The following is a 27187-nucleotide window of genomic DNA, read 5'->3' as shown; positions in this document are numbered from 1 at the left end:
AAAGTTCGCTTAAAAACTTAATGTAAAAAAAAAAACCGCTTGTTCAGCATTGACTTCAATCTACGTTAAAAATATAGTATTGTTTAACACACAATAATCTTTACCAGTGACTCTTAAGCTTTCCAGTATACTGTGGTCACTACATTTTTTCATTCATTTATTTATTTATTTATTTATTTATTATTATTTAGTTTTACAAAAATAGGTTACATACAAAACGAGTCACATCTAATTATATTAACATAATAATAATAATAATAATAATAATAATACATTTATAAAGCAGATTATCCATCACTACCAATCGCTTTCCAATATGGCGGATCCGTTGCTGTAGCAACCAATACTGGCTAACAGTGTCTCCTGACCATCTAACCAGGAAAATATGTTAATAATAGCTGCAATATTGTATTTACATAATTCTCATCTTCATTATTTTTAAATGCAAAGCTAATATTTTTTAAGAAATAAAAGAGAGCTAAGACAGATTTTTTTTATTGAATGTTTTTATTTTGGGGGGGGGCGGGGGCAGTTTTACATTTTCCAATATGGCCGACGCGGTGTCTCCATAATAACAAGCCTACCATACAGCTAGCTAACTGATTTAGTCTAGTCGGGTTCCTAATCTTATTTCTACAGATTGAACTTAAAAAAAAACTCAGTTTTTGCTAAAGTAGTATTTATAGTTTTAATATTATAATAATAAATAGTATTAACACCAGTGTGTAGGTGAGTTATGGAAGTATATCTCATGTAAAATTCAATCTCAGAGTTATTGATGCTGTTGTTTGTTAAATAACATACTTGATAGTTTAAGTTCCTAAATATATCAGCTGTTTTAGTTAAAAAGTCAGAGCTAGCTTGAGTGCTACCTGACAGGAACGTTACCTGCTACCTGGTGCTACCTGTGCTTACTAACTGAATAATACTATAAAAATAGATATATGTTTTTTTTACTAAAGTATTTTTATAATAATCTGAGTGTACATTATACTTTATGCACACAAATGTGCAGACCAAAGCAACTGAAATGACATTTCTGAGGTAAAATATTTTAACCAAAGCCAGTTTATGGATGTGAAAAAATAAATAACAGGATATTATATACTCATATATAAATGTATGAAATAATAATAAGCGTAGAATTATTTTTGGGTATTATTTGTCATCAAATTGTGATGCAGGCTGGCTACAAGATAAAAAATTGCAGCCATTTTCACAAAAAAAGAGTCAAGTACAGCAATAAAAAAAATCTTGGTGGTCTTTCTATTTTTTATTTCTATTTCTTTCTACATTCTAAAACAATGCTGAATGCATTAAATATATGCAATAATCTTCTTTAAACAGTTGAGATGGATACGTGTCTGCTACTTGTGCTCTTTAAAGCCTTCATAATGCCTCTAATCTAAGGTGCTAATTGTTTATTTGTGATTTCTGAGGCTGATAACTTTAAATGAACTTCTCCTTTGTTCATTTTTCAGGTACGTTTTGGTCTTGCTTTCCTTAGAAGGTCTTCATGAAAGCCAGGTTCATCATGGTGCTTGATGGGTTTTGCAAATGCACTGACTGTTGTCGTTGTTGTTATTAATCAATTATCTAATTCCATGTTCTTTTAAATCTTCAGTATTGTTTTAGAATGTAGAAAATATTTCACAAAAAAAAAACTGAATTAGAAGGTGTGTCCAAACATTTGATTGGTACTGTGCTACTGCAATTGCTTCCAGCAATTATATGCGCAGTTCCTCATATTTTGCTTCCAAAGCGACAGACTTTCTTGTAACCTACTGTATACACTACTCAAACATTAAAAAAACATCTATTTTAAGGCACGAAAAAGTAAGAAACAGGTGCAGATGATGACAGATGATCAGGCCGGGGATTAATATGCTGGTGATGCTGATTGCTGAGTGGTTGGAACAGATGAGAGGGGAAATGAGGTTGCTGCTGAGGTGTTACATAAACAACAAATTTAATGATAAAGATAAAACAATAAAATTATATCTTTAGGCACATTGCAGACTGTCACAGCAAAACATTTGTTCTTATATATGTAATATAATCTAATAATTTAATAACATTTTATATGAAGAAAGGAGGGGTGGCTCAAGACTCTTGAATAGTACTATCTATTTTTATACAATAAAAATATAATTTGTTTTAATCAAATGGCCAAAACTAGTTTGAGTGCTACCTTGTACTGGTTAAAGGATAGATATATAACTTATGTCATATGTTTTAATGTGTTTTTTAATGGACGTTAACATTCTTCTATACTACACGGAATTAATATATGCTAGGTGTAACTGAAGAAAATTCATGTTTTTTTTACTTTTTTTATACAACAATGTATTGTCTTTCCCTCAGTTCCTAGTAAAAAAAAAGTTGCAACTATGAAAATGATAACATTAGGACAAATGGATTAATATTAACCTTATAGCTGAAATTGCTGCAAGAGCTGCTGCTAAAGAAAACATAATCCGCAGTTTCTGACTGATCAGATGTAAGGAATTAATATGGGTTGTGGTATAATGATTAATCTTAAAACTGTAATTCACTGTCATACTATGCATTCAAACTCAGCAGCATTTTTGGATTTATTTTGCTGTAAGAGTACATAAGAAGTTATATTGTTTAATCTTATTTGTATATTGCAGAATGACTGGATACCATGAACAGTGTCTGTTCTTTGCCCCTGTACCAGACCTGAAGACACTCTACAGTGTTTTTCTTTCATTTCACAGTTTTTTATCTCAAGCAGATGAAGGAGAGCTGAGAAACAGACAGGTGAAGACCTGCAGGTGAGACCTTTTGTCAATATTTTAACAACAAGCAAAATTCCATGCCACACACTGCCATTTATCATTTGATGATTATGCCACACACTCATAACCAATCTAAGGGCTTTATTCGTTACACTGCCCACATCTGGAGAGTTTTGATGGCTAATTTTGATATGGATATCAGGTATCACAGGACTGGATTTTAAAACAACACAAGAAATGCTATTACTAAATACTATTACTACTGCTACTATTAATAATAATAGTAATCAACTGCCATGTTGTATCTCATGCTTTTTAAAACATTCATTATTCTTTAATCCTGCAAAACTAGGTGTAGCACAATGCACTCTCACTCACACACACACACACACACACACACACACACACATTCACACCTAGAAGCAATTTAGTACAACTAATCCCCTGACCTACATTTTTTTATGAGATGGGAAGAAACCCACAAAAGACATGATAAGAGCACAGAGTGATAAACCTAAGCGCAGTATCAAACTAGAGCAAACCTACCTGCTGCATAAAACAACTAGTTTAAATATATACGTTTCATAATGCACCTTTTTTTCTCTATTGATAATACTTTGGACCAGATTTTTTAAAACCAAAGTATTTTCTACTGGTTTGCCTTAAATATCTTTATTTCATCATTTTATGAGACTAATGTCATGTATGAATACGAAAAATACGGCATGTTTGGTAAATAATTAGGGGATAATATACCTAACATACTACAGTACTAATTAAGACACTGATACTGTAGCTTATTTAAACAAAGAATCAAAAAGTACTGAAGTATTGAGAGTTTGTTTTGCCGCATTACAGCATTTAAAACCTCTTGATTATTTTGGAAATCATTCAACAAGTTGATGTGCATTTTAATTAAATCAAAGCATATAAGCCTATAGAAATGAATTATTATTTTATTTTTATCTAAATCTCAGTGGTTGACTGTAACTGTTGACTGGATGTCTTTACTTTTGTTGCCATAATGTCCTTATTTTTCAGAGAGCTTTTGCACTTATATGCCGATCTTATTGCGTCCCCTGTATTGGGTTCTTATGGTGGGATCAGAGTAATAATGGCTGTAAGTATAGCACACAATTTGTCACTACACTCACTAGGAGTGTTATTATGACAAGCCACACTAAACAGGAAATGTCTACACTTCACCGCTCTTTCAGTTTAGTCCCGTGTTGAGAACAGTTTTTATTTCTATTTGGTGCATTCTGTGTGTGCGATCCTAAGGTCTATCTGCTTGCACGAGAACCTGTCGAAGCACCTGTGCGTGAGAACACGTGTAAGTGATCGTGTGCGTGAGAGCGTGTGCGTGCCTTGCAGTCTGTGCTTAGGCATGCTCCGTGAGAAGCCAAATGACTAGTGCACATTCCAGACATTCTCACAACTCGTTTCCTCTGCTGGGTTTAGGCCAGCGTAAAGCAAAAACACAGAGCGGAAGTGTCGAGCCCTGCTAACGAGGTGCCCGTCTATTAGCGCTGCTGATTTCAATCAGGCGAGCGTGACAGGGCAGTTTATTCATGCTGTGTGTGAGTTATTAGACTGTAAAGTGAGCATCTAGTGCTCGTAAATAATTGACTCTCCTGCACTTGTGCAATCATATTTTTGCACATGTGAAGACAAGAAAAATATAAACCACAGTCAGATGTAACAGAAAGATTGCACAAATGTAAGGGAATGCTGGTTGAAATATGAAAGATTTTTATATATTTTCTTCAATTAGGTGTTCTTCATGCATGCTTTCTATGTTAACCTTTCACTCTATTTGTCACTTTGAACTTTACCTTAGATAACGTTTTTCAACAGAGGCATCATCCAGGGTTATGCACGAATCCATAGTTTACAGGTCAGTCAGTGTTTAAATTAACCAGTGCATTTCGTTTAGTCATGCGAACAACATTATTTTGGTGATATAAACTTTAACATTTACCAGGTTACCATTTGCTTGGAATATGTCACTTTTTTATGTGCCTTGACTTAGGGCACATACAAAAGTGACTTATGCAAAAAGTTGTACTGTATATATAGAAAGTTGTATATACAACTATATTGTGTATTGTACAGCTGAAAAAAAATTAAATGATGAGCCAAAACATTGAGCAAACTTAGAAATCAATGACAGAAAAGAGTTGATGTCAATGTCAGTTTAAATACATGTTTAAAAAATTAATGTTGGTTGTGACAATATTTTAAAAAATCATATAAAGACAAGTGATTGATAAATGAAAATTACAATAAAGTGTTTAACCGAATCAGAACATGAGCCACCAGAACAGCTTCAGTTACCTTTTGTGATATTGATCTTTTTTTCCTGTTTGAAATTTTCCATATAAAATGTTGCTTAGAAGGAGTATTTTAGGTACCAAAGTTATAAGCAAATCACCTTGCGAGGGCGTTTTTTAGTATCGATTTAAACTCTTGTTTAACATTTGTTAAACACCAGTCAGACCTTTTACAATATAAATTCATGAACACTTTAATCAGCTAGAATTATGATTATCTTATTTAATTTCAGTCATTGCCTGTTACTATAAATTGATGTATTATTTTACAGCTGCAGTCAGCAGTATGTATACACTCATCATTCACTTGAATGTCATGCTAGTATTGGGTTTGCAATAATTTCTTTGAGCTGGGCTTTTTTCTGGAGCAGAATATTTGTAGAGAATAAATATTTAATATTTAAAAACATAACTTGAAGCACAGAGTTTATTTTAGTTTGGGCTTTCTGATATCACGCAAGGTCAAAAATTACATGTATATCGTATAGAAACATGAACAGCTGCATTTAGTTTATTAATTCTGTGGTGCTGAATGTCCCTATATGTTTTTAATTTATTCCAAGGCCTTTTAACTTATGTAGAACTCATTAAAATGTGTTGCCACTTTGGAGAAGAAGAAGAAGACCCAAACTCTTGGTCAGGAACAATCCCGGAATCACCAAGGCACAGGCGTGCAATGAACAGAAAACTGCTGGAACACTATCGCACTGTCCACAGTCAACACTGGTGGTGGAATGATAAGTTAACTCTAAGCTTTTGGAGACTGTGGGAGGAAACCGGAGTACCCGGAGGAAAGCCACCAAGCACGGGGAGAACATGCAAACTCCATGTACAAAGAGATTCAATAATTTAATTTGTAACATACATGGTTTTACAAGTACAACAGTAGTGAAATTCAATTGCGACAAACTTCAGAATGTGCAGTTTAAAAAAAAAGAAGAAGAAGAAAAGGACTAAAAAAATAAGTATGCACAAAGTAAAAATAAGACTAAAAAGACTATGATGTAAATTATATACAATATTGTATAAATATAAATTCTACAGATTTATGTTGTAAAATGTGATACCAGTGGAATAATATGTGATAAAGTGACTGTGTTAAAGTGTTTTTGTGCTAAAATTGTTGGACATTGGTGAGGTTGTGTGTTTAATGCCCCTATACCCTGATGGAAAAAGCTGCTGTTCAGTCTTTCAGTACGAGCCCTGAGTGACCAGAGTCTCTTACCAGATGGCAGCCACTGAAACAGATTGTGATTAGGGTGGTGAATGTATTTTATAATCTGCTGTTCCCTGGACCTGCACCGCCTGATGTAAATGTCCTGTAGAGCAGATAATTCAGTCCTAGTGATACGCTCTGCAAATCTGTTCACTCTCCTCAAGTCCTTTTTGTCCTGGGAGCTGCTGTTCCCATACCTGACGGCAATATTTCCAGAGACAACAAATTGGATGATCGAAGTGTAAGACAGTAAGACTTTACAGTTACCCATCACTAAAGCGCAAACTAGTTTTATGAACTAGATTTTCTTCTTTTATTATGTAATATTTCTGAGATGAAAGAATGCTGTCCTGGTAATATTAAATGACATTTCAAATGAGATGATGGTCTGAGATCACTTCTAATTGTGGAAATGTGACTTTTTTCTCCCCTATATTTTCATCAAATTGGATCAGGAGAGTGCCCAGCATTATAAGTGGCTCTTATTGCTTTCTGATTAACCCCTACTGACTCTAGACTGGTCGTGCTGTTCTCTGAGGGTGTTCAGGATTTTCAAAAGGAATATTACAGCCTCAAAGAAAGTATGCTTTGTCAAAAAAAAAAAAAACAGGCAGGTTTGAGTTAAAATCTGCTAATTAAGTATTACAGGAGTACAAGTAAATTATACTAGGCAGTCTTGGCCTGAATAGCCTGGGCAGGTATATTTTTGTATATAGGTTACATTAAATTTGTATCCAGATTTTTGTGTAAAGTCTTAGGCAAAGATCTGTGACCCCTTATCACCTCCATGCCAGGAAACCAAAAATTTAATTCAGTACTTCCAGTTCTGCCAAGAAAAGTGGTCAAATATCCCACCAGAATTTTGTCAAAAGCTTGTTAATGGCTGCAGAAAATCTGAAATACACTACTGCTCAAAAGTTTGAGATCACATTCAAATTTCTTTGTTTTTTGTTTTGTGATTTATTTTCCACATTCTACAACAATACTGGGATTTTCAAAACTATGAAATAACTCATATGGAATTAGGTAATTAAGTAAAAACTACAACAAATCTGATATACAACAACAAATCTGATAAAATAACAACAGTCAGTTGTTATTTTAAGACAAGGAGGTCAGCCTTTCTGGAAAAGTTCTTGCAAGAACAGTATTGTCCAGTGCGTTTGTAAAACTCATCTAGCACTGTGATGAAACTGGCTCTCATGAAGACCATCCCAGGGAAGCAAGACTGAAACTGACCTCTGCTGCAGAGCAGAAGTTTATTTAGAGTTACCAGCCTCTAATGAACCCTACCCTATTTTGATCACTTTCAGCATTGTTTTACACTGTAGAAAGAAATAAAAATCAAGAACGACCATGGAGTTAGAAAATTATCTCAAACTTTCAAGCGGTAGTAGAAGTGTGTATTAAAGGTTGGTATTCTAATGAAGATTTGTGTTTTACTTCCCTAGAAAAAGAATAGCTTAAAAAATCATTACAAACCCAATATTGCAACAAAAAATTGCATTCATGATAAGTGTACAGTATGTAAACTTCAGTCCACAACTAGACGTTGCCCAGTTGTTACATCCCTTGTAACTGTTTACACTTTGTCAGTTTTTCTCTGATTATTGTTATTCTTATTTTGAGTTCAGATCAGCTCTCCTGAAAGAGTTCTGCCTAGCATCCTCCAAATGTGTCTTTCTTACTCCCTCACTGCTCGATTGGCCCCGAACTGGAACAAAGCAGGACAGTACTCAATAGCAGGTACAGTACAGGAAAATAGGATGTAAAAAATATAATCGTGGTAAAAGCCAACGTCATTGAAATTGTTTTAAGACCAGCACTTAAATTTTTTTTGGGAGTGGAACTGAGTTCAATGCAGTTAGATAACAGCAGTTAGTTTTGTATCAATGACAGGACTTCAACCTTAACGCTCTGAAGGTTTTTACACTGTCTCATTTTCTCCTTGCCTTTGTTCTGAATAGGCAACCTTCCAACTGTCACTGCTTATATAACAGTTTACACCGTCTGTCTTCATTAGAGTCTCAGATATCACAGAGAAATAATGATTCACATTAGTCAGTGGTAATAATCACTGGAGTTGCTCTTTACCATGGAGTAATGAATTATTCTGTGTTTATTATAAATATTAAATGACAACATGCTGTCTCATACAAAGGTACCTCTAGAGATTGAAGATCGTTGCTGGTGCACAGTTTTGTAGTTATGCTGCTAAAGTTTAATCCAACCTAATTTCACACTGACCTTCGGTCTTCTTATCTGTTGAAAGCTGTTATTAATGGATCGGACCCAACAAAACCCCCACCCTCACTATTAGTTTGTCATTGAAAGAGTGTTCATATCATATATTGCATGCATTAAATCTAACATTTTGTTAAGGTTAAAAGTATTGATAGCAGTTACTACCACTTTGGTAAATTCTTTGTTTGACAGATACATACTGATTTTCATACTGAGTTTCATTTGTTTTTGTTTTTAACAATGTATACATACAGTATGGTAAAACTGTAAAGTTGGCATGTCTGTACATTGAAGATATTTGCGAAAAGAATATTTGGGGGAATATAAGATGAGTAACAGAACACATCAAGTTTCATTGCATGGGAAAAAAAAGATGTGCTAATTTGAAATTTAAATGGACGACGTTATTATATTAGTGATGGGTCGTTCATGAACGATGCATTGTTTTTGAACGAGTCTTTAATGTGACCCAGAAGAACAGGTAGTCTCGGAGAGTGGTTTGTTAATTTTTTACTGGGCGTGCATGCTTAAATCATCGCAAAACCTAAGTAGGTTATGTACAGGAAATAGAAATGAGTCTTTTAGTCCTAATCGTTTCTTCTTTTGTCACATGACTCCCATAAACGCTATGAAGTGCATGACACAGGAAACAGAATTGAGCGATTCTTCTCAATGAGTCTTCTACAACTTGAGTCGTTCATTCTTTTGTCATGTGACTTCCATAGACACTTTGCAGTAGATTCAAAAGAAATGAACGACTTAAACCAAAAGATATGAGAGGTGTGCTAGTTGCATTGTAATATTTTCATTACTGGAACTATAGCCAAAATTTGTGTATGTAGACGTGTTGAGTGTCTGTTTATTGAAAATGTAACATTTTATTTTATTTCTGAATAAAAGATCGAAATAAACTAAATGACTTAAAAAAAGATCAGTTCATTTTGATAAACGAGTTTCAAAGAACCGAGTCACTAAAATGATTTAAACTTCCCATCACTACATTATATTATAAAAAGAAAAAACCTTGAAAATGTATTAGTTCATCTCAAAGTCCAACAGATCGCACTGTACATTTTTAATACATGCTTATGAGTGTGCGCTTAAATTCCATGCAAACAAAGTTGCACATCTAGTTATAAATATTTTCATAGTGAATCCAAAATCATAATACAGTATGTGTGTTGCTGCCTTTCCCATGAATATTGTGAATACCTGGGGTAACTTTCAGACAAAAATAAACATGTTAATACTGTAGTACTGTAGGCGAGTTTATGTTGCCATATAACTTACCTTAGATAAACCTAACAGATTATGGATTGTGTCTCACTCGGGCTGGGATTTGTCAGGGTTGTGTTTGTATGTGATGATGTTTTTTTTTCTTTTCTTTTTGTCCTTGTACTGGAGGTCATTTCATGTTGAAACTGCATGTTAGTGTCCTTGATGTTGAAACTTTAACATCCTCCCATGTCTGTAATAACTTTAGATATATCCTTAATGCTTAGGGTTATATCGGTTTACTGTCTTATTGTACAACAACTCTAACATTTTTATAGATTTTTTAATTTTTTTTTGCAACCATTGTTAAATTTGTGTTTTGCAGGAAAGGACTTCCTGACTGATGCTAGCAAACGCATTGCTGTTGGTAGGTGTAAGTTTCTTAGCTTTGAAATACAAAATCTATATAGACTTGTATCAGCTGTTAGACTTTTAATTGTTTTGTTGCTGAGAACATACACTGATGGAGTGCTTTATCAGGAAGATCAATTCATTCCTGCAGTTATCTATCAGCCAATTATGTGTCAGAAGTTTTATATGCAAAACTGAAGAAGAACTGAACTGAACAAAACTGTCATCTTAATTGTTTTGACCATGGACCATGACGTGTTGGTGTCAGACAGGCTTGTTGGCATATTTCTATAACGGATGATTTTTTGGGATTCTCACACATAGCAGTCTCTGGTGTTTACTCAGAATGGTGCAGGACAGAAAAAACATACAGTCAACAGTTCTGTGGATGGAAAAGCCTTGGTATTAATTAGAGAGGTAAGTGGAGACTGACATTGGTTTGGAGAATGGTCAGACTGCTTTGAGCTGAGCAAAAACCTATAACTCAGATAACCATGATAGAAAAGGATCTCAACACATCAAACATGGAGACGGATGAACTACAACAATAGAAGGCCACATCAGGTTCCATTTCTTTTAACGAAGAACTGCAGAAGAAGTTGAGACTGCAATGAGGACCAAAATCTGAAAAATGTAGCCTGGTCTCCTAGACATTGATTTTTATTGCTGATGGACATGAATGATGGGGTCAGAATTTGGGACAAAGATTATGAATCCCAACACTCCCTGTGAAAATAGTCCAGGAGGTGGTGTGGGGAGTGGTTTCTTGACAAACTTTTGGCTCTTTGATTCCAATCAGTCTTAAGTTTAAAGCCACAAATTATTTACTTTTTGTCTTTTTACCATATGCATCCCTTCATGGCCACAATGTACCATGTTCTAATAGCTATTTCCAGCATGATAATACATCATGACATGCAGCAAAAGTTGTATCAAACTGGTTTTATAAATATGACACCAGGCTTTAACAGTGACTGAATATGAATCCAGTAAAGGACTAATTTCCAATCATGGTCCCTGTCTGGCACATTTTAGTTTATACTTAGGAGTATAGTTGTATTATTCTTTTATTTTCTTTATTGCTGCTAGTCTCTGAGAGCTATCAAACAAATTCCGTTGTATCACTAAAATGACAATAAAGTATTTTTATCTTTTTAATTAATACAAAGGCAGCTTATGAATGCCCGCTTTGTTGTTTCATTCACTTTTGTCACTATGCGGAATATTTTTCACCTTCAAATGATAGACATAAAAATCACTATTCAAATTTATGCAAATTAATGTGTAATGTTTTTAACAACAGTGTTCTTGTTTATGACAACTGGTTTTGTCAACAGTCATGGAGCTGAGTGTAAGTGAGACCGAACTGTGTGTCAGTGTGGAGGCCACCACTGTAAGACTTCCCCCTGTTACAGTAAGAAACAGCTCTGAAGTCTGTCATTTAATAATGATACAGTAAGAGTGACATATTAACATTTCATATTGATAATACTGTTCTTGTAAGAACTGTTCCAGAAAGGCTGAACTCTGTGTCTTAAAATAACAACTGACTGTAGTAGTAGTAGTAGTTGTTGTTGTTACATAATTCTATTTCAGTTTTAAAAACCCCAGTATTGTTAAACAAAAACATGCCTCCTTTTTATTGGAAGATAATTTTGCTCACTCACTCATTCACTCATCATCTACAGTGGAGCAAAAGTATTTACAGTAGTCAGCGCAGTTCTCCCACTTAAAAAGATGAGAGAGGACTGTAATTTTCCTCATAGGTATACCTCAACTATGAGAGACAAAATAAGTTTAAAAAAAAATCTAAATACTTATGTTCCACCATAATTTGCAAATAAATTCTTTAAAAATCCTACTATGTGATTTTCTGGATTTTTTTTTCTTAATTTGTCTCTCATAGTTGAGGTATACCTATGATAAAAATTACAGGCCTCTTTCATCTTTTTAGGTGGCAGAACTTGCACAATTGGTGGCTGATTAAATACATTTTTGCCCCACTGTGTATGGCTTTATCCTGTATACAAGTTTGCGGGGGGCCTGAAGCCTGTTTCAAGAGACTCATGAGACACATTGGATGGGTTGCCAATCCACCGCAGGGCCCACACACACACACACACACACACACACACACACACACAAATCCAGACTATAAAACTGAGACATAAACTTAAAGAGAGTTACACAGTACCGAAAAGAAAGAATGCACTTAAATATACTCATCATTCACTTTATTAAGAACTCCTGAACACCTGAATCGAATTAGACATGTAGCTCTCTAAGAAAATCCCAGATAATTAGCAGTTTATGAAATACTCTAACCAGCCCATCTGGCATCAACAATTGTCATGGTTAAAGTCTCAGAGATTGAACTTTTCCCATTCTGATGTTTAATATGAACAGTAAGTGAAGTAAGTGAATCATGCTTGACCTGTATCTGCATGATTTTATGAACTCAGCTGCTGCTACATGATTGGCTGATTAGATTAGGTTTACAGGTGTTCATATTAAAGAGAATGGTGAGTGTACATTTTTATGAGCACATGCATACTGTACATGGAATCATGTGTGGAATATGGTGTATGTTTTTTAAATCTGGGTGAATGTGTGAAAGTTTCATTAGTTTTGTATTTTATTTGAAAATGAAACAGCAAGTGAATGAAATAATGACCCTGGACCAGTGTGTAGTAATCACAATGTGGTCTTACCCATAATTACCCATATTAATCGCAAACAGGGAGGGTCAGAGGATTTCAGTGAAACCTCCTTTACCACCTTTGTCACATTTAAAGACATGACCTTTAATCCTAGTCAGGTAATTCCTGCTTGAGGCAAAGTGCACGCACCACACGTACACCTTAGTCACACATTACAAACTGTGCTAAAAGGTTTTCCCGCATTGTGCGTTCCAGCTGAGCTTCAGGCTCCCTCCAGTGTTAGATGTGTATACGACGTGCTTATATTTCTGTCCTCCACAAATATTTTATCCTGGTAGTGCCAGGATGTTGTGTGCAATTCAAGTAAACAGCATAGAAATGAGGAAATCTGTTATTAAGTGTCTGCTTGGTGTTTATTTATTTACTTCTGTCATGATGTTTATTAAATAATTTGTCACCAGCTGAAGGACTTTGATGTTCCTGCACTTGTAATGGAAAGCTTTCTGAATAACAAAGAGACAGTCCTTCAGACCAAAACACCAAATAACTGGTGTTACATTCTCCCAAGGTGGGTTTTTTCTGTACACGATGGTTCGTCATTAATTATGTTTTATTGTTAACAGTGTTATCGTGTCAAGCTGTGACGACAATATAGGATGAAGTAAAACGTACAGGGTGACTACAGATAGACTAGTAGTGGTTTAAAATATACTGTAAATGAAACTTGGTAAGAAATCATTTAAATCATTTTTAATCAAGAGCTTGAATCACGAGAGAATCTTCATTATATAACACATCATCACACAGTCAGATCACTGCAAAAAGTGAAAGGATCTTGAATCGAGTCCCGTTTATTTTAAATAATCTAAGATTATAATATTTGACTTGTTCTTCTTCTGGTGTTAAAAGTGCAACAAACCAAATATATGGTTTTATTGGCAGATAAATTTGCTAGTTTAAAACATTTATTTTTTTGAAAGAAGCAAAATTATATAAGACAAAATAGAACAAAGTTTTTGTAAGTCACTCTGGATAAGAGCGTCTGCCAAATGCCTAAATGTAAATCTAAAGTTATTTTTTTGTTTTTTTTAAGTAAGCTTTTGGTATATTTCGTTTGTTGTAATCTTAAATTAAGACATTAGATACATTTGACCACATTCAAGATATTTTCAATTGTTATCACTTTTTGCAATGACAGAATTTGGCCATGATTTTATGTGTTTTTAAAAAAGCTGTAAATTATTATTAAGTTATTATTTATTAAGTCACTCTGTGATGTTGCAAAGAAATGTACATGTATGTAGAAAAATGTATTTAATTGACGGTACAGAATCTGGATTGTGTGTTTGTATGTGTACATAATTAGCATGAAGAAGGGCCAGGTCATTAGCATCCGTCGCACACTGCCACCGGACTGTCCTTTCCAGACTTATGATGAACTTCAGAGTCACTGGAACAACATGGTATACAAACACACATATTTTAGCAAGTAAAATATTTTTGAACCTAGTCAATCCTATCAATGTTACAAAAGTTACTAAGTAAGTTTTACCAAAATTGCACACAAAACATGTCGTGTTCCGCATCTTGTTCATATCTATCTATTTTTCTTCTTTCAAGAAATAAATTCCTAAAATCTGACAAAATTATTTGGAAATAGAACGATAACTTTTTTTGCTTAAAATTTAAAAACATGCATACGGGTTAAGCAAATGCTATATGATTTTTAGATTGAAAGTCTTTAAAGTCACACCTTCTAATTACTACATGTGGTGAAAATCACAGAGACATGCACTACGTAATGGTATACAGTACATGCTGTTGATGTTTCTAATCACTTTCTAACCACAATGTTCATAGAAAAACAGTAACATATGTAACTCGTGTTCTATTCTACCATTTAAAGGGGGAATATATGATAATAATAATAACTAACTTTAAAATGTTACCAATTAATTCTAATAGAAAATATTAGGAACGCTAAACAAAAGAAATCTCTGGGATAGCTTAAAGTTACTGTAATAACAAAAACTTCAATAGCAGGAGAGCTATTATTCAGGTCTTTTTACAATTTTAAACTGTCCACTTTAAATAAGTCTGTCTCTGTAATCTCAGATTCCTGTTCTCATCTGACAGGAGTAAAATCTGTTTTCTTCTGCTGTTATAGTCCACCAGCCACATAGTGTATTGTGTTTGTGTGTTCTGAGATGCTTACGGGTATAAAGAGTGATTGAGTTTCCGAAGGTTTCCTGTCAGATCCTGAAGCAGTAACAAGACACAGCAAGGTGTCTCTGTGTAAAGAAATTTTATGGTTAAAATCCCGGGATGCCAGCAGTTTCAGAAATACTCAGACCAACCCATTTAGAACCAACTGCCATGCCGAGTCACAGAGATCACATTTTTTGTGATATTTGATATTGTTTCAGTATTTATTGAAGCTTTTAGTCTGTATTTATTTGCATGAGTTTATGTGGCACTCTCTTGCCGACACACTTTGGCTGATTGGATAATTGTACGGGTGAGCAGGTGTATAGGTTTTCCAGGTAATATGTAAGAATATTCATGCATTCTGACAAAATAAATTCAAATGTTTAGTAAACTATCATTTCTAATGTTCCAATCATGTCAGTGGTCATACACTCTATTTAAGTTTGCATAAGCCTCTTTACCACCACATTTTTTGTGCATCTTGTGCACTCTCACGTTCACATGAAGCACATTCCACTGTCCAGTAAGCAATTTATATGCACAATACACCATTATCACTGCCAAATGAACCCAAAGCAAATTGCAAAACAGGCAGGCTACGCTTATGAAAACATGCAGAGTTAATGATTGAACTATGCTTTCAGTACTTTGCTAAATGTGCACAGTTCCCCATTATGTTTTGAATTACAGTTCTCTACACATTTACACAGGCGCCAATGTCCCTAGTACAGCCTCCATGATTATATCATCAAAGTTTCAAATTACCTCTCTAAGACAAAATCCTGTAAGCATATAATTTCTTTTACACAGCCTTACTGTGGTTATTATACTCTGATTTGGTGTTCACTGCTTTGTTCTATTTAAGTTGGTCCTTAACTTTTATGGCTCAAGTATCTATTATGTTGTATTCGCATTCAGCTAGTACAGTGTTTTACCCCGAGTGAATCTGCAGGGGGCGCTCAGAGCATTTGTTTCAAATGTCAGAAGCCTCATGGAGAATGTTTGTGGCTTTACAGCCCAAATGACCAGCAAACCTTACTACCATACTACTAGTCTAAGCAGACCTAGCTTACAGGTAAGAGGTCCTGCTGGCGGGCGGACGAGTGAGCTAGCTGTCGGTTAGTTGGCACTTCATTCAGGGTGTACTATACCTTGTGCCCTAAGTTCCTTGGGATAGCCTCCAGGCCTTCTGTGACCCTCAACATTAAGTAGTATAGATAATAGATGGACATTTGTTTTAATTGTTGAAGATGTAAATGTTTTTTTTTCATGAGATATAATATTCTTCCTGGTCATTTCAGCCATGAATTTAGATAATAGAGATAATTCAATAAGTGCTTATCTGTTTAATTAAAAATAAAGGAAAGAAAACGAGCAACACTTAATCAAGTACACTGTTATTACATGAAAAGGCAGCCTCGAGTAAGCAAAGTCCCTTATTCACACCAGTTATACACGGTCCTACAAGAGAAATCCCTAATCGCATCCGGGCTTGCCTTTTTTTCGAGCAGATTAAATTTCTACAGTATATAATTTCACTGCTGTAATAGGTGGCTGTACAGATTGTTCATCTTAACTAACTGTGTTTGGAGTTATGAGAATATAAAATTGCACTTTGATTATTATGAATGCTTTAATACTTCAGAGGTCAATTCAGTAAGTATATTATAATATTAGTAGCAGTAATAATTATTAATTATATTTATTCTTTTGTATTTTGTCCTAAGGGTATGAAAGGCGTTTAACTGGGTTATTTTTTATCTACGTTATTATATCGAACTTATATGACATGCTGTTATTAGGCACTAGAGTCACAATAGCTTCTTTGGATGTTTAAAAGTTGCTTAGCAAATTGCTTTACATGCATTGCACTTGTAAAGGTAATTAGCCAGTATGTCAAAATTAAGTTAATGAACACATTGCCATATTGTAATTCTGTAAACACAGATTTAACATGAGAAATAATTCTGTTCATTTATAATCACTTCATGGACTTTGTACTCATAGTAATAAGCATCAGCTGTGATGTTAAACGTCAGTCAGCACATCATTATTTTGACATTATTCCTTCAGTTTAGTCGTTAAATGAAACCAAATGATATCATATGTTTCTTTAGATCCTTGTTTTTTTTATGCCAGCAGAGTTCATGCATTTCTACTTCATCACATGTTTTCCATTTAACTCTGTTTTATCACCTTCAACCTATGAGTGCATGTTTCCAATAAGTGTGTGTGTGTGTGTGTGTGTGTGTGTGTGTGTGTGTGTGTGTGTGTGTGTGTGTGTGTGTGCGCGCTGAATATTCACTTTGTTGAGAACTTCTAGTGCATGGAGTTTGCATGTTCTCCACGTGCTTGGTGGGTTTCCTGCGAGTACTCCTGTTTTCTCCCACGGTCCAAAGACATGTACAGTAGGTTAGGCTTATTGGCGATCCCTTGATGTTTTTCCCACACTATTGACTGTAGTGTGTGTGAATGAGTGTGAGAGTGTGCCCTGTGATGGATTGGCACCCTGTCCAGGGAGTACCCTCCTGGGATAGGCTCCAGGTCCCCATGACCCTGAATACAGAGTAAAGCCGTATCGAAGATGAGTGAGTGAGAACTTCTAACCGTTGATCGCAAACAATCCCACTGCATGCTGGCAGGGCCTCTAACACATGCTTCTAGCATGACTAGCCCAATCTCTGACACTCTTCCGGATGATCTCTCTACGGTTTTCTATGATTTCACTAGTTAGGGATCAAATTCAGGAATGTGGAAAAGCTCCTAACACTGTCACTTTCACTAAGTATTTAATTTCACAATGGCAGAGCAAAATGCATCCAGGCATTTATACCTAAGAGTGATTTTTCTCATCCAGTCTGTCCACCTACTGGCTTGTTATTGGAAGAAATCTGAAAAATTCTGGAGAAAACAATGACAGAGATGGGGAAACTTTGAAAAGAAAAAGAAACATATAGAGCTCTGGATCACCAGGAATCTGGAGCTGCTGCAGCACCACTGTTCCACCTTGGCCAGAAAATGATTATGTTCTGGGATTTTTTTTTTTTTGTATTTGCTAGCATTTTATTAGTGACGGCACGGTGGTATAGTGGTTAACACTGTCGCCTTGCACCTCCAGGGTCCGAGTTTAATTCCCAGCCAGGCTCAATTCCCATCTCTGTGTGCATTGAGTTTGCATGTTCTCCTTGTGCTAGGTCGGTTTCCTCCGGGTACTCCTGTTTCCTCCCACAGTCCAAAGACATGCAGATTAGGCTAATTGGCGTTCCCAAATTGCCCGTAGTGTATGAATGATTGTGTATGTGTATGCCCCGCAATGGATTGGAACCCCATCCAGGGTGTATCCTGCCTCGTGCCCTAAGTCTCCTGAGATAGGCTCCAGGTCCCCCTGTGACCCTGAATACAGGATAAAGCGGTATAGAAGATGAGTGAGTGAGTGACAGCATCTTAGTAAGTGAAATAATCTCTATAATTTCTTAAAATAAGATCACAAAAAAATTAATATTAGATTTTTCAGCTCATTTCTTTTAAAATGTGACCAAAATTGCAAGTGAAAAATGCCTTGTTCTGTTGGCAGGCTAGCTTTTAAAAATGTATTTCTTGAAAGAAGAAAAATTATCCGCCAATAGAATAAGAAAAATTCATTATAATCAAGAATATTTTACTTGCTAAGATGTAATTTTTGCATCTTAGCAAGAATTACTATGCATAGGTCTATAATGATAATTTCATCATATAATATATTTTTAACTTTTATTATATTTTTCATTTTAAACAATGAGCAGATCTGCAATAAGCACCACTAAATTACCACTGAATTAATTAAATTAATCCAATATCTTTGAAAACTTTGAAAAGGTTTGGTTGTAAATACGGTGGCGTTTTTTGGTACCATGTGGTATTTTATCATTTAGAAATAATGGCAACTTCAACAGCCTTGTTTGTTTTTAGAGTAACTTCTGTGTGTGTGTGTGTGTGTGTGTGTGTGTGTGTGTGTGTGTGTGTGTGCGTGTGTGTGTGCGTGTCTCTCTCTCTTTATTTATTTATTTATTTAGTACGGCTACTATCTACCTCCACTGAACGAGGATGAGGTGGTGTACTGCAGTTTGTATTTTAAACCTCTTGGTGAGAAGCTTTTCACGTATCCTTCACAGTCTACATACACTCTATTTAAGTTTGCATGAGCCTCTTTACCACCACATATTTTGTGCATCTTGTACATTTCAGCCTCAGCCACTGCCAAATGAACCCAAAGCAAATTGCAAAACTGTGTCAGGCAGGCTACGTTTATGAAAACATGCAGAGTTAATGATTTAACTATGCTTTCAGTACTTTGCTAAATTTGCACGGTTCCCCATTATGTTTTAAAAACAGTTCTCTACACATTTACACAGGCGCCAATGTCCCTGGTACAGCCTCCATGATTATGTCATCAAAGTTTCAAATTACCTCTCTAAGCATATTACCTTACCTCCTGTAAGCATATAATTTCTTTTACACAGCCTTACTGTGGTTATTATACTCCTGATTTGGTGTTTACTGCTTTGTTCTATTTGAGTTGGTCCTTAACTTTTATGGCTCAGGTATCCATTATGTTGTATTCGCATTCAGCCAGTACAGTGTTTTCCCCGAGTGAATCTGCAGGGGGCGCTCAGAGCATTTGTTTCAGATGTCAGAAGCCTCATAGAGAATGTTTGTGGCTTTACAGCCCAAATGACCAGCAAACCTTACTACCATACTACTAGTCTAAGCAGACCTAGCTTACAGGTAAGAGGTCCTGCTGGCGGGCAGGCGGGCGGACGAGTGAGCTAGCGGGCGGGTGGGTGGCAGTTAATTGGCACCTTATTCAGGGTGTACTATACCTTGTGCCCTAAGTTCCTTGGGATAGCCTCCAGGCCTTCTGTGACCCTACACATTAAGTAGTATAGATAATAGATGGACATTTGTTTTAATTGTTTTTTTTCATGAGATATAATATTCTTCCTGGTCATTTCAGCCATGAATTTAGATAATAGAGACAATTCAATAAGTGCTTATCTGTTTAATTAAAAATAAAGGAAAGAAAACGAGCAACACTTAATTAAGTACACTGTTATTACATGAAAAGGCAGCCTCGAGTAAGCAAAGCCCCTTATTCACACCAGTTATACACGGCCCTACAGGAGAAATCCCTAATCGCATCCGGGCTTACCTTTTTTATTTTTTTGAGCAGATTGTATTTCTATATAATTTCACTGCTGTAATAGGTGGCTACAGATTGTTCATCTTAACTAACTGTGTTTGGAGTTATGAGATTATGAAATTGCACTTTGATTATTATGAATGCTTTAATACTTCAGAAGTATCTTTTTATTTTTGCCCTATGTGTTACCTCACCCTGTGTTGCAAGAATAATCACTGAACATCCCCAGTGTGCTTTTACATTTGGCAGTGTGGCTCATATAGATGATGAATTACTTTTTAAATCCAAAGCATGCAAGCAGCACAAAATCTCCCTCTCCACACATAGGAGGTATGTATATACAGCACACAGTGCTTTCTGAGGAAATACTCCAAGGAGAAATTCCCTTTCAGGCCTTCTGAATAATGCAGGGTGACCGTGTCAAAAAGCACATTGTTGGAAAACTCAGAGTTTCCAAGCAAAACAATAACTGACCCAGCATTAGGTCATTTCCTTTTGATTGGGTCCCAGTCCACAGATGGAGAGAGAAACACAAAGCAAGCATGCTTTATTTTTGCTGGCCCTAACTCACTTTGGTGTTATTGGACTATGACAAATTAAGCAGAGCATGAAAGGAAAATCAATTTGCGTCCATCTTTAAGAGTTAGTGCAGATGAGGAGAGATGACAGGACTGTGTTTTGGTTCTCCTGGGCACTCATGATTGAAAATGACGTCTCCAGACCAACCCTGATTAGATTATGACTCATCTAGACGAGACCCACATTAGGATGTTGCAGTATCTGTTAAAACTCAGCCAAGCAGTCTGGTGTGTTAAGTGTTAAAACAGATGTGTTCTTTTTATTCTTGCATATTTTGAAAGACCAAAAATATCTAAAAATAGGGGTTATACACTGCCCTGCCAAAAAAGTTCTTGTATTGATGATGGGAGAATCAGATGTCTGCATAAAGTCTTCTCCAGCACCTCTCAAAAATTTATCACTGGGGTTAAGGTCTGGAGTGTGTGTGGTGAAAATTATGTCTCATGCTCCCTAAACCACTCTTTCACAATTTGAACCCAATGAATCCTGGAGTCGTCATCTTGGATCAAATCCTTTGATGGAAAAATCTGGTCATTCTGTATTTTTAGGTAGTCAGCAGACGACATTTTGGGCGCAAAACATTGCTGAACCTTGACCTGACCAACTGAAGCAACCCTAGATCATAAAACTGGGTTGTACAAAAGGCAGTAGGCATGATGGGTGCAGCCTTTTTTTTTTACTCTAACATGCCCAGCACTCTGAAAACGGGTAAATCTGGACTCATCAGACCACATGACCTTTTTCCATTGCTCCAAAGTCCATTCTTTATGCTCCCTAACAAGTTGAAGCCCTGTTTCAAATTAGCCTTACTGATAAGTGCTTTGTTTAAGGCTATACAGCTGTTTAGTCCCAATCCTGTAAGAATTCTACATGTGAAAATGCTCTTACTTTTACTTTTAAACATGGCGTGTGTTTTTTTTTTTTTTGTTGTTGTCGTTGTTTTTTTTTTTGTTGTTGTTGTTTTTTTTTGTATGATTTGATTTTACTAAGTATTTAAGTGATCTCCCATCATGCACCTTCAGGATGTTTTTCCGACTGCATTACTTCCTCAAGAATTATGGTTTACTGCTATCCTTTTCAGGTTTAAATAATGCATTTTTTTCAGTTCTTAATAAAAATGTTAGTAGTTTTTGCAATCTCCATAGTTTAGAGATTCTTTGCTTGCCTCATGTCAGTGACTGTGATAATGGCAAAGATTTTACTCTGTTTCAGGAGGGTCAAATTACTGACCGGCATCAAGCAAAGAAAACAACTAAGGACATACTTAAATTACTTTAAGAACTGTCTTGCTCATGTCTGGACATTTCTATATTTCACTTCATTTCTATTGTTGTACATAATGTATATACATTTTTATACAGCTACAGCTTTTTTCTATATTTCTCAATATTTCTATAAATAAATAAAATAAAAAAACAGCTCTCTTATGTCATAATTTATATTCTTATTGAAAACTCTGACTTTTCTTATTTTTAGTCAGCAGTCATATGCATTTAACTTTATATCATACTGTGTCAAATGAAATTTGAATTTTATAAAAATTTTAAATAATTAAATAATTGCATTATTAAAACCTGGAAGTGGACCTCTGCCACAACCACAATCCCTGACATGGGATTACTATCTTGTTACGGCTAAACCATATTAATCACTGCAGTAATTATCCAATATAAGGCTTTTAAGTGTTTGCTTAGTTAAATCCCGGTGATGACTTTCTTTGCTTGCACAGTGTATCTCATGTAATAATGTGCTAATAATATAAAGTGAGTTTGTAGTCCCTGATTATTTTACAGCCTCTTTTTCAGCCTCTTTTTCCATTCTAGGACTCTCTGGCTTTACCTGCTAACCTGACCTCCAAGAGCTCTAGCAGACTTGTCCTGACCCAGCTCCCTAATGTCTCCTCTCCAGAGAGGGTGCCTCTTTCTCAGCTAGCATTTTCTCCCTGGCCCCTAAGTCAGCCAGTCAGTCTGAGGCATAACATCAGGCATTCAGCTACATCCAGTGTACGTGGGACTCCTCAAATCCCCAACCCCATTTTGCAGTCCTCTCATCGCAAGTTCACATCATCCTTCTCCTCCGGTCAGTCTTTCTCATCTTCCTCGTCTGTATCTGCTAACCCACCTTCGCCTAGCAGCTCTCAGCGTGCTATACAGAGACCCAAACTAGTGCCTGTCTTCACAAATAAGTCACTGAGCCGTCATGTTAACATTACAAAGATCCTGGCTGAGAAACAACAACAGAAGCAGGTAGAAGCACACCGTGTTCTTGACAGTGCAGTAAAAAGACCCTCCTGTTCTCCTTTATCCTCTGCACCGACACTTCCCAGGGTGTCTCTGCCATATTTTAAGAAGCGTAAAAGAGATCACGGTGTCTATGCATCCACAACAGCACAATCAGGCTTTCAAACTCAACCTGCTCATCCTGCTAACTCTGATATCAAAACAGGGGTAAGAAGAACATCACATCTTTAACGTATTTTGTATTCTCAATATCCTTACACAAGTCCAGGAAGTAAAAAATCTAATTCATTGAAGGGAAATCTATAATTTTTCCCTAAAGTTTGGTTTTACACCAGACTTTATTTAGAAGTTGAAAATCTGACAGCTGCGCTTTACTAAACAAACATACAAAACTTTTCAGCTCCTGTAAATAAGATGAAAGGGGCGGTCAGTAAAGTTTTTCCAGTGTTTATTTCTCTTTCTCTTTAGCTTAGTCTGCTGTGACAGAAAGCTATACAAATTGCTCATGTGTATAAACTGTAACTTTTTGAGCACATGTGTGTGTTATTCTTCAACAAGGTTTGGTTTCTGGGATCAACATGAACGATTTAGGTGTTGGTCTTTGTAGAACACAGATTATTTTGCAGGATTATTTGATACTATAGCTAGCTAAACCTTAATCCAGGCGTCAGCAAACTTTAACACTCAAACAGCCATTTGGACGCATGTCTCTCAGAAAAGAAGCCACAAAACACCTAAAATAAGGATAACACTGCATATATTATTTTATTTTTTTTACCTTTATGCTATGCGTAAAAAAAAAAACTATAGTGTGTTGTATTTATGATATCAATAAACTGCTACAGAGAAATACAGAGAAATTTTATTTCTGCATGCAACAAAAACCTGGAAAAAAGACGCTGGGTTGAAGGTTACTTTCAAATTAAAAACTCAATGTCTATGCGAGTCCTCCTCGTGTTTATAAAATAAAAAGCTGAACCTAAATCATCCACATGCAGCAAAACAAAAATGCCGTCTGTATCTGTGTGCCGTCATTCTTATATTGCGTGTACTTGAGTATGCAGTCAGCAGAATAAAAATACTTTTTTACAGAACAGTGTAAAATCTATATTTGCAAAATAATAGGCAATAAAAAAAAACTCAACGGACAGCGTCTGCACATCAGGGCTGTAAGACGTCATATATATATATAAAATAATATAATATATATAATAACAATATATATATATTGTTAAATAAATATATAAACTGTGTTAAAAATGAAATGTGTGGTCGTGACGCATATTCTCAGCGACACAAATTAAACATGTTTTATTTCAATGTTACAAGATCACCATAATCTCCAAATTCAGAATCACAGTACATTTAGAATTATGAAATAAAATTTTGAATGACATTTAAAGAATTAACTAAAATAAAGTAAATAAGAATTAAATACTTATTATTTATTTTCCAAAGTTGCCAATCCCTGGACTAGATCAAATATTTTAGTATGCAAGTTGTTGATGAGATCATCTGGATCTTTTGGGGATAAATCCTGTTCTTAATTTGGTCTTTTCTCAGGGCGAAGTGTTTGAGTCACATGCAAAGAAAGCCAAAGTTAAAGTACACGAAATGGATGTGGTGAAGTATGCAAGAAGGAATCAGGTAAGCAGTCAAGGATTTCTATGCGATTATCCACAGGAAGTAGTATTTTAATTATCTAAAGAGCAAAGCTCTAAACTGGAACACATGCAGTATTACAGGCATATTTAATTTGTAAGGAGGAAAAAAAAGATTTCTTAACTTCTAAAGTTTGCATTTTGCTCTGTCGTTGAAGAACAAAACACTGATTTATTTATTTATTTATTATTTTGTTCCCTCTTCAATCTCCATAAATTAACCCCCTCATTTGTAAGAGACGGCGCCTGTGTGTAGAGGGAACTGATTTGATTCAGTGTCCATTAGTCTCTCAGACGTGCCGCTCATAAACCAAATGAATTGTCTGGCTACTTCTCTAAATGAAATCCATTACAAATCTGGCATGTGTTCATGACCTGGATTAGAAGCCATTAAGAAGAGTGACAAGCCAATGCATCATTCTGATGTCGGGGGGGGTGAAAAGAGGTGCTCACAGAGTGCAAGCGCACAGAAACTAAGACTCCTTCACACCTGTTACTTATATTCTCGCCATATGACACTAGATGCCTTGGATGCTTTCATTATGAATTAATGATTAGCACTTATACCCATCGCTGGAATATTAATTCCTCCCAAAGCTTGGCTGCAGTGCATGTTTTGCTGTCAGTGACCATAAAGCATGTTTTTTTAACAGTTCATCACAAATTAGTTTTTGATAATACAGTATAATGCTTTTTTTTCACAGCACAGTACTGCTGAATTCTCAATGCTGACTGACAGCATTAATGTTACCAGAGCAACAACTTATTTGTGAGGAGAATTCTTCTAAGGCCAATATTAAGTAGATTGATTAAAAAATATATATTTTTAAAAAAATAATACGAGGGATGTTCATGTTCATGAGTGGCGCAGTGTTAAAGTGCTCGTCCCGAATGATGTAAACTGGCAGCCGGAGACCTAGAGAGAGCTCATTGGTCGAGCTCTCTCAGAGGTGAGGGATGAGAGGTACTTAGTGGCACATTAATAACGACTCTACAGCCAATCAGGGGCGTCTGTGAGCTCACGCAAGCGGAAGGAGCGGATTGCGCTGTCCTCCGAGTGTGTTACGCCGCCCCCAACAGTGCGTAAGCGAGCAGTCGGATGGCGTCACATGGTTCTGAGGAAACACGTGGTAGTAGTAGCCTTAATGTGGGAGCCTCCTATTGACGGTGAGAAATTAGACACGGCTAAATTGAGAAAAAAACCAAATAAATAAATAAATAACTGGCCGAAGAGATGCACCTGTCTGTGGGAACCGTACACACAGTCATTTACAAACACCACTTGCACATTACAGGAACTCAGCTGGGAGTTATTGCCCCGTTCCCCCGGAGGTCCTGGGAGGCCGGGGATTCAGACTTGATCAGGCAGTGATTATGGCTCCCGCATACTGAGAAAACTTTTTACCAGAATGGTATTCAAGTGGATAAGTGCATTAGTGTATCAGGGGATTATATAGAGAAATAAAGGGAGTTTTTACTCTTATAGCTGTGTTCTGTTATTCTGCACAATCAAAAGTCATGGCTTGACTTAAACACCACTTGTGTATACAGTAAATGTTCATAAGGTGATGATTTCTGAAAAGTGATATACATTTAATTTTTTTTGGAGGGAGTCTCCAGTGCTAATGCCTTGTGGCAGTTGTCTTGCCCGGAAAATTCTTCAGTTGTTTTTGTGTCATGACAAGCTGCATTTGTCAAAATAACTTAAAGAGAGGAAACAGGCTTTTAAAGACACTTGGACACTTAGAGACACTTAAAGAGGGTAAGGGAGCTGTTTATCGGTGTTATATCTAAAGAGATGACACAAGCAAACTTGACGTGTGATGTTCCACAGGATTAAACATGTCTAAAAAGATTATTGAATTTAATTTACTTGCAAATTGTAATAGTTGCCAAATGAATGTGGTACTAGCAAAATACACTTCAGGAAGTGTGTCAATGAAAATAATCAACTTCAGTGTGTAGCAGTCGTGTATTGTTCCTCACATGACTAAGTCGTGTGAAATCAGCATTACCAACTGCAGGTGTGTTCATTTTCTCTCAGCTGGCAAAGATCAATGCAGCGACTCTTCAGTCATGGCTCAAAGGCCAAGGGATCACCGTACGTTCAAAGGACAAAAAGGACGATCTGATGTCAAAGGTCATGCAGTGCCTGAGTGAACCATGAGGCAGGGAGTCGCCACCCAGAAACCTCCTGCAGGTTTAGAGTTCCTCTCCCAGGTAATCCGCACTGAAGCAAAGCCTTTAGAGCCTTTCCCCCACGGCTCTCAGGCTGACAAAAAAAAAACATGAACTGCCCATGAGCTGTGTTGTGCTTTAGTTCTTCTTTTTTTTGTCTTTAGCATGGCCATGTTCGACACGATGTTATGTTAGGCTCGAAGCAGATATGACTAGATGTTAAAAACTAACCAGTGATCCAATTGAATAATTTATTAACGTGATGTTTTGCAGTGTCTGTCTGTGAACTTTTTGTTTTGTA

General features: G+C 36.0%; 1 protein-coding gene across 2 annotated transcripts; it reads left to right on the top strand.

Moving 5' to 3' along the window:
* Window positions 1-606: 606 nt before the first annotated feature.
* LOC128520816 (uncharacterized protein C18orf63-like) lies at window positions 607-27187 on the top strand. Of its 2 annotated transcripts, XM_053495223.1 has the most exons (14): window positions 607-729; window positions 2655-2798; window positions 3804-3882; window positions 4603-4659; window positions 7946-8057; window positions 10156-10197; window positions 11519-11595; window positions 13303-13409; window positions 14208-14304; window positions 19102-19187; window positions 19630-19813; window positions 22631-23254; window positions 24611-24694; window positions 26753-27187. In XM_053495223.1, the coding sequence occupies exons 2-14, from the start codon at window positions 2656-2658 to the stop codon at window positions 26873-26875; spliced, it is 1815 nt and encodes a 604-aa protein (XP_053351198.1). In that variant the 5' UTR covers window positions 607-729; window position 2655; the 3' UTR covers window positions 26876-27187. The 2 variants fall into 2 exon arrangements, with proteins under 2 accessions (XP_053351198.1, XP_053351197.1); XM_053495222.1 differs by lacking the exon at window positions 3804-3882.

This window comes from Clarias gariepinus, chromosome 4, assembly GCF_024256425.1.
Source record: "Clarias gariepinus isolate MV-2021 ecotype Netherlands chromosome 4, CGAR_prim_01v2, whole genome shotgun sequence".
NCBI lineage: Eukaryota > Metazoa > Chordata > Actinopteri > Siluriformes > Clariidae > Clarias > Clarias gariepinus.
Note: the sequence above shows the minus strand (reverse complement) of the source record. Positions and strands in the feature narration are given on the sequence as shown.

Coding starts and splice junctions, on each gene's coding strand:
- LOC128520816 (XM_053495223.1), top strand. CDS start 2,656: ATGACTGGATACCATGAACAGTGTCTGTTCTTTGCCCCTGTACCAGAC. Junction 10,198..11,518: donor TAGCAAACGCATTGCTGTTG/GTAGGTGTAAGT, acceptor TTTTGTCAACAG/TCATGGAGCTGAGTGTAAGT. Junction 19,814..22,630: donor TAAGCAGACCTAGCTTACAG/GTAAGAGGTCCT, acceptor TTTCCATTCTAG/GACTCTCTGGCTTTACCTGC.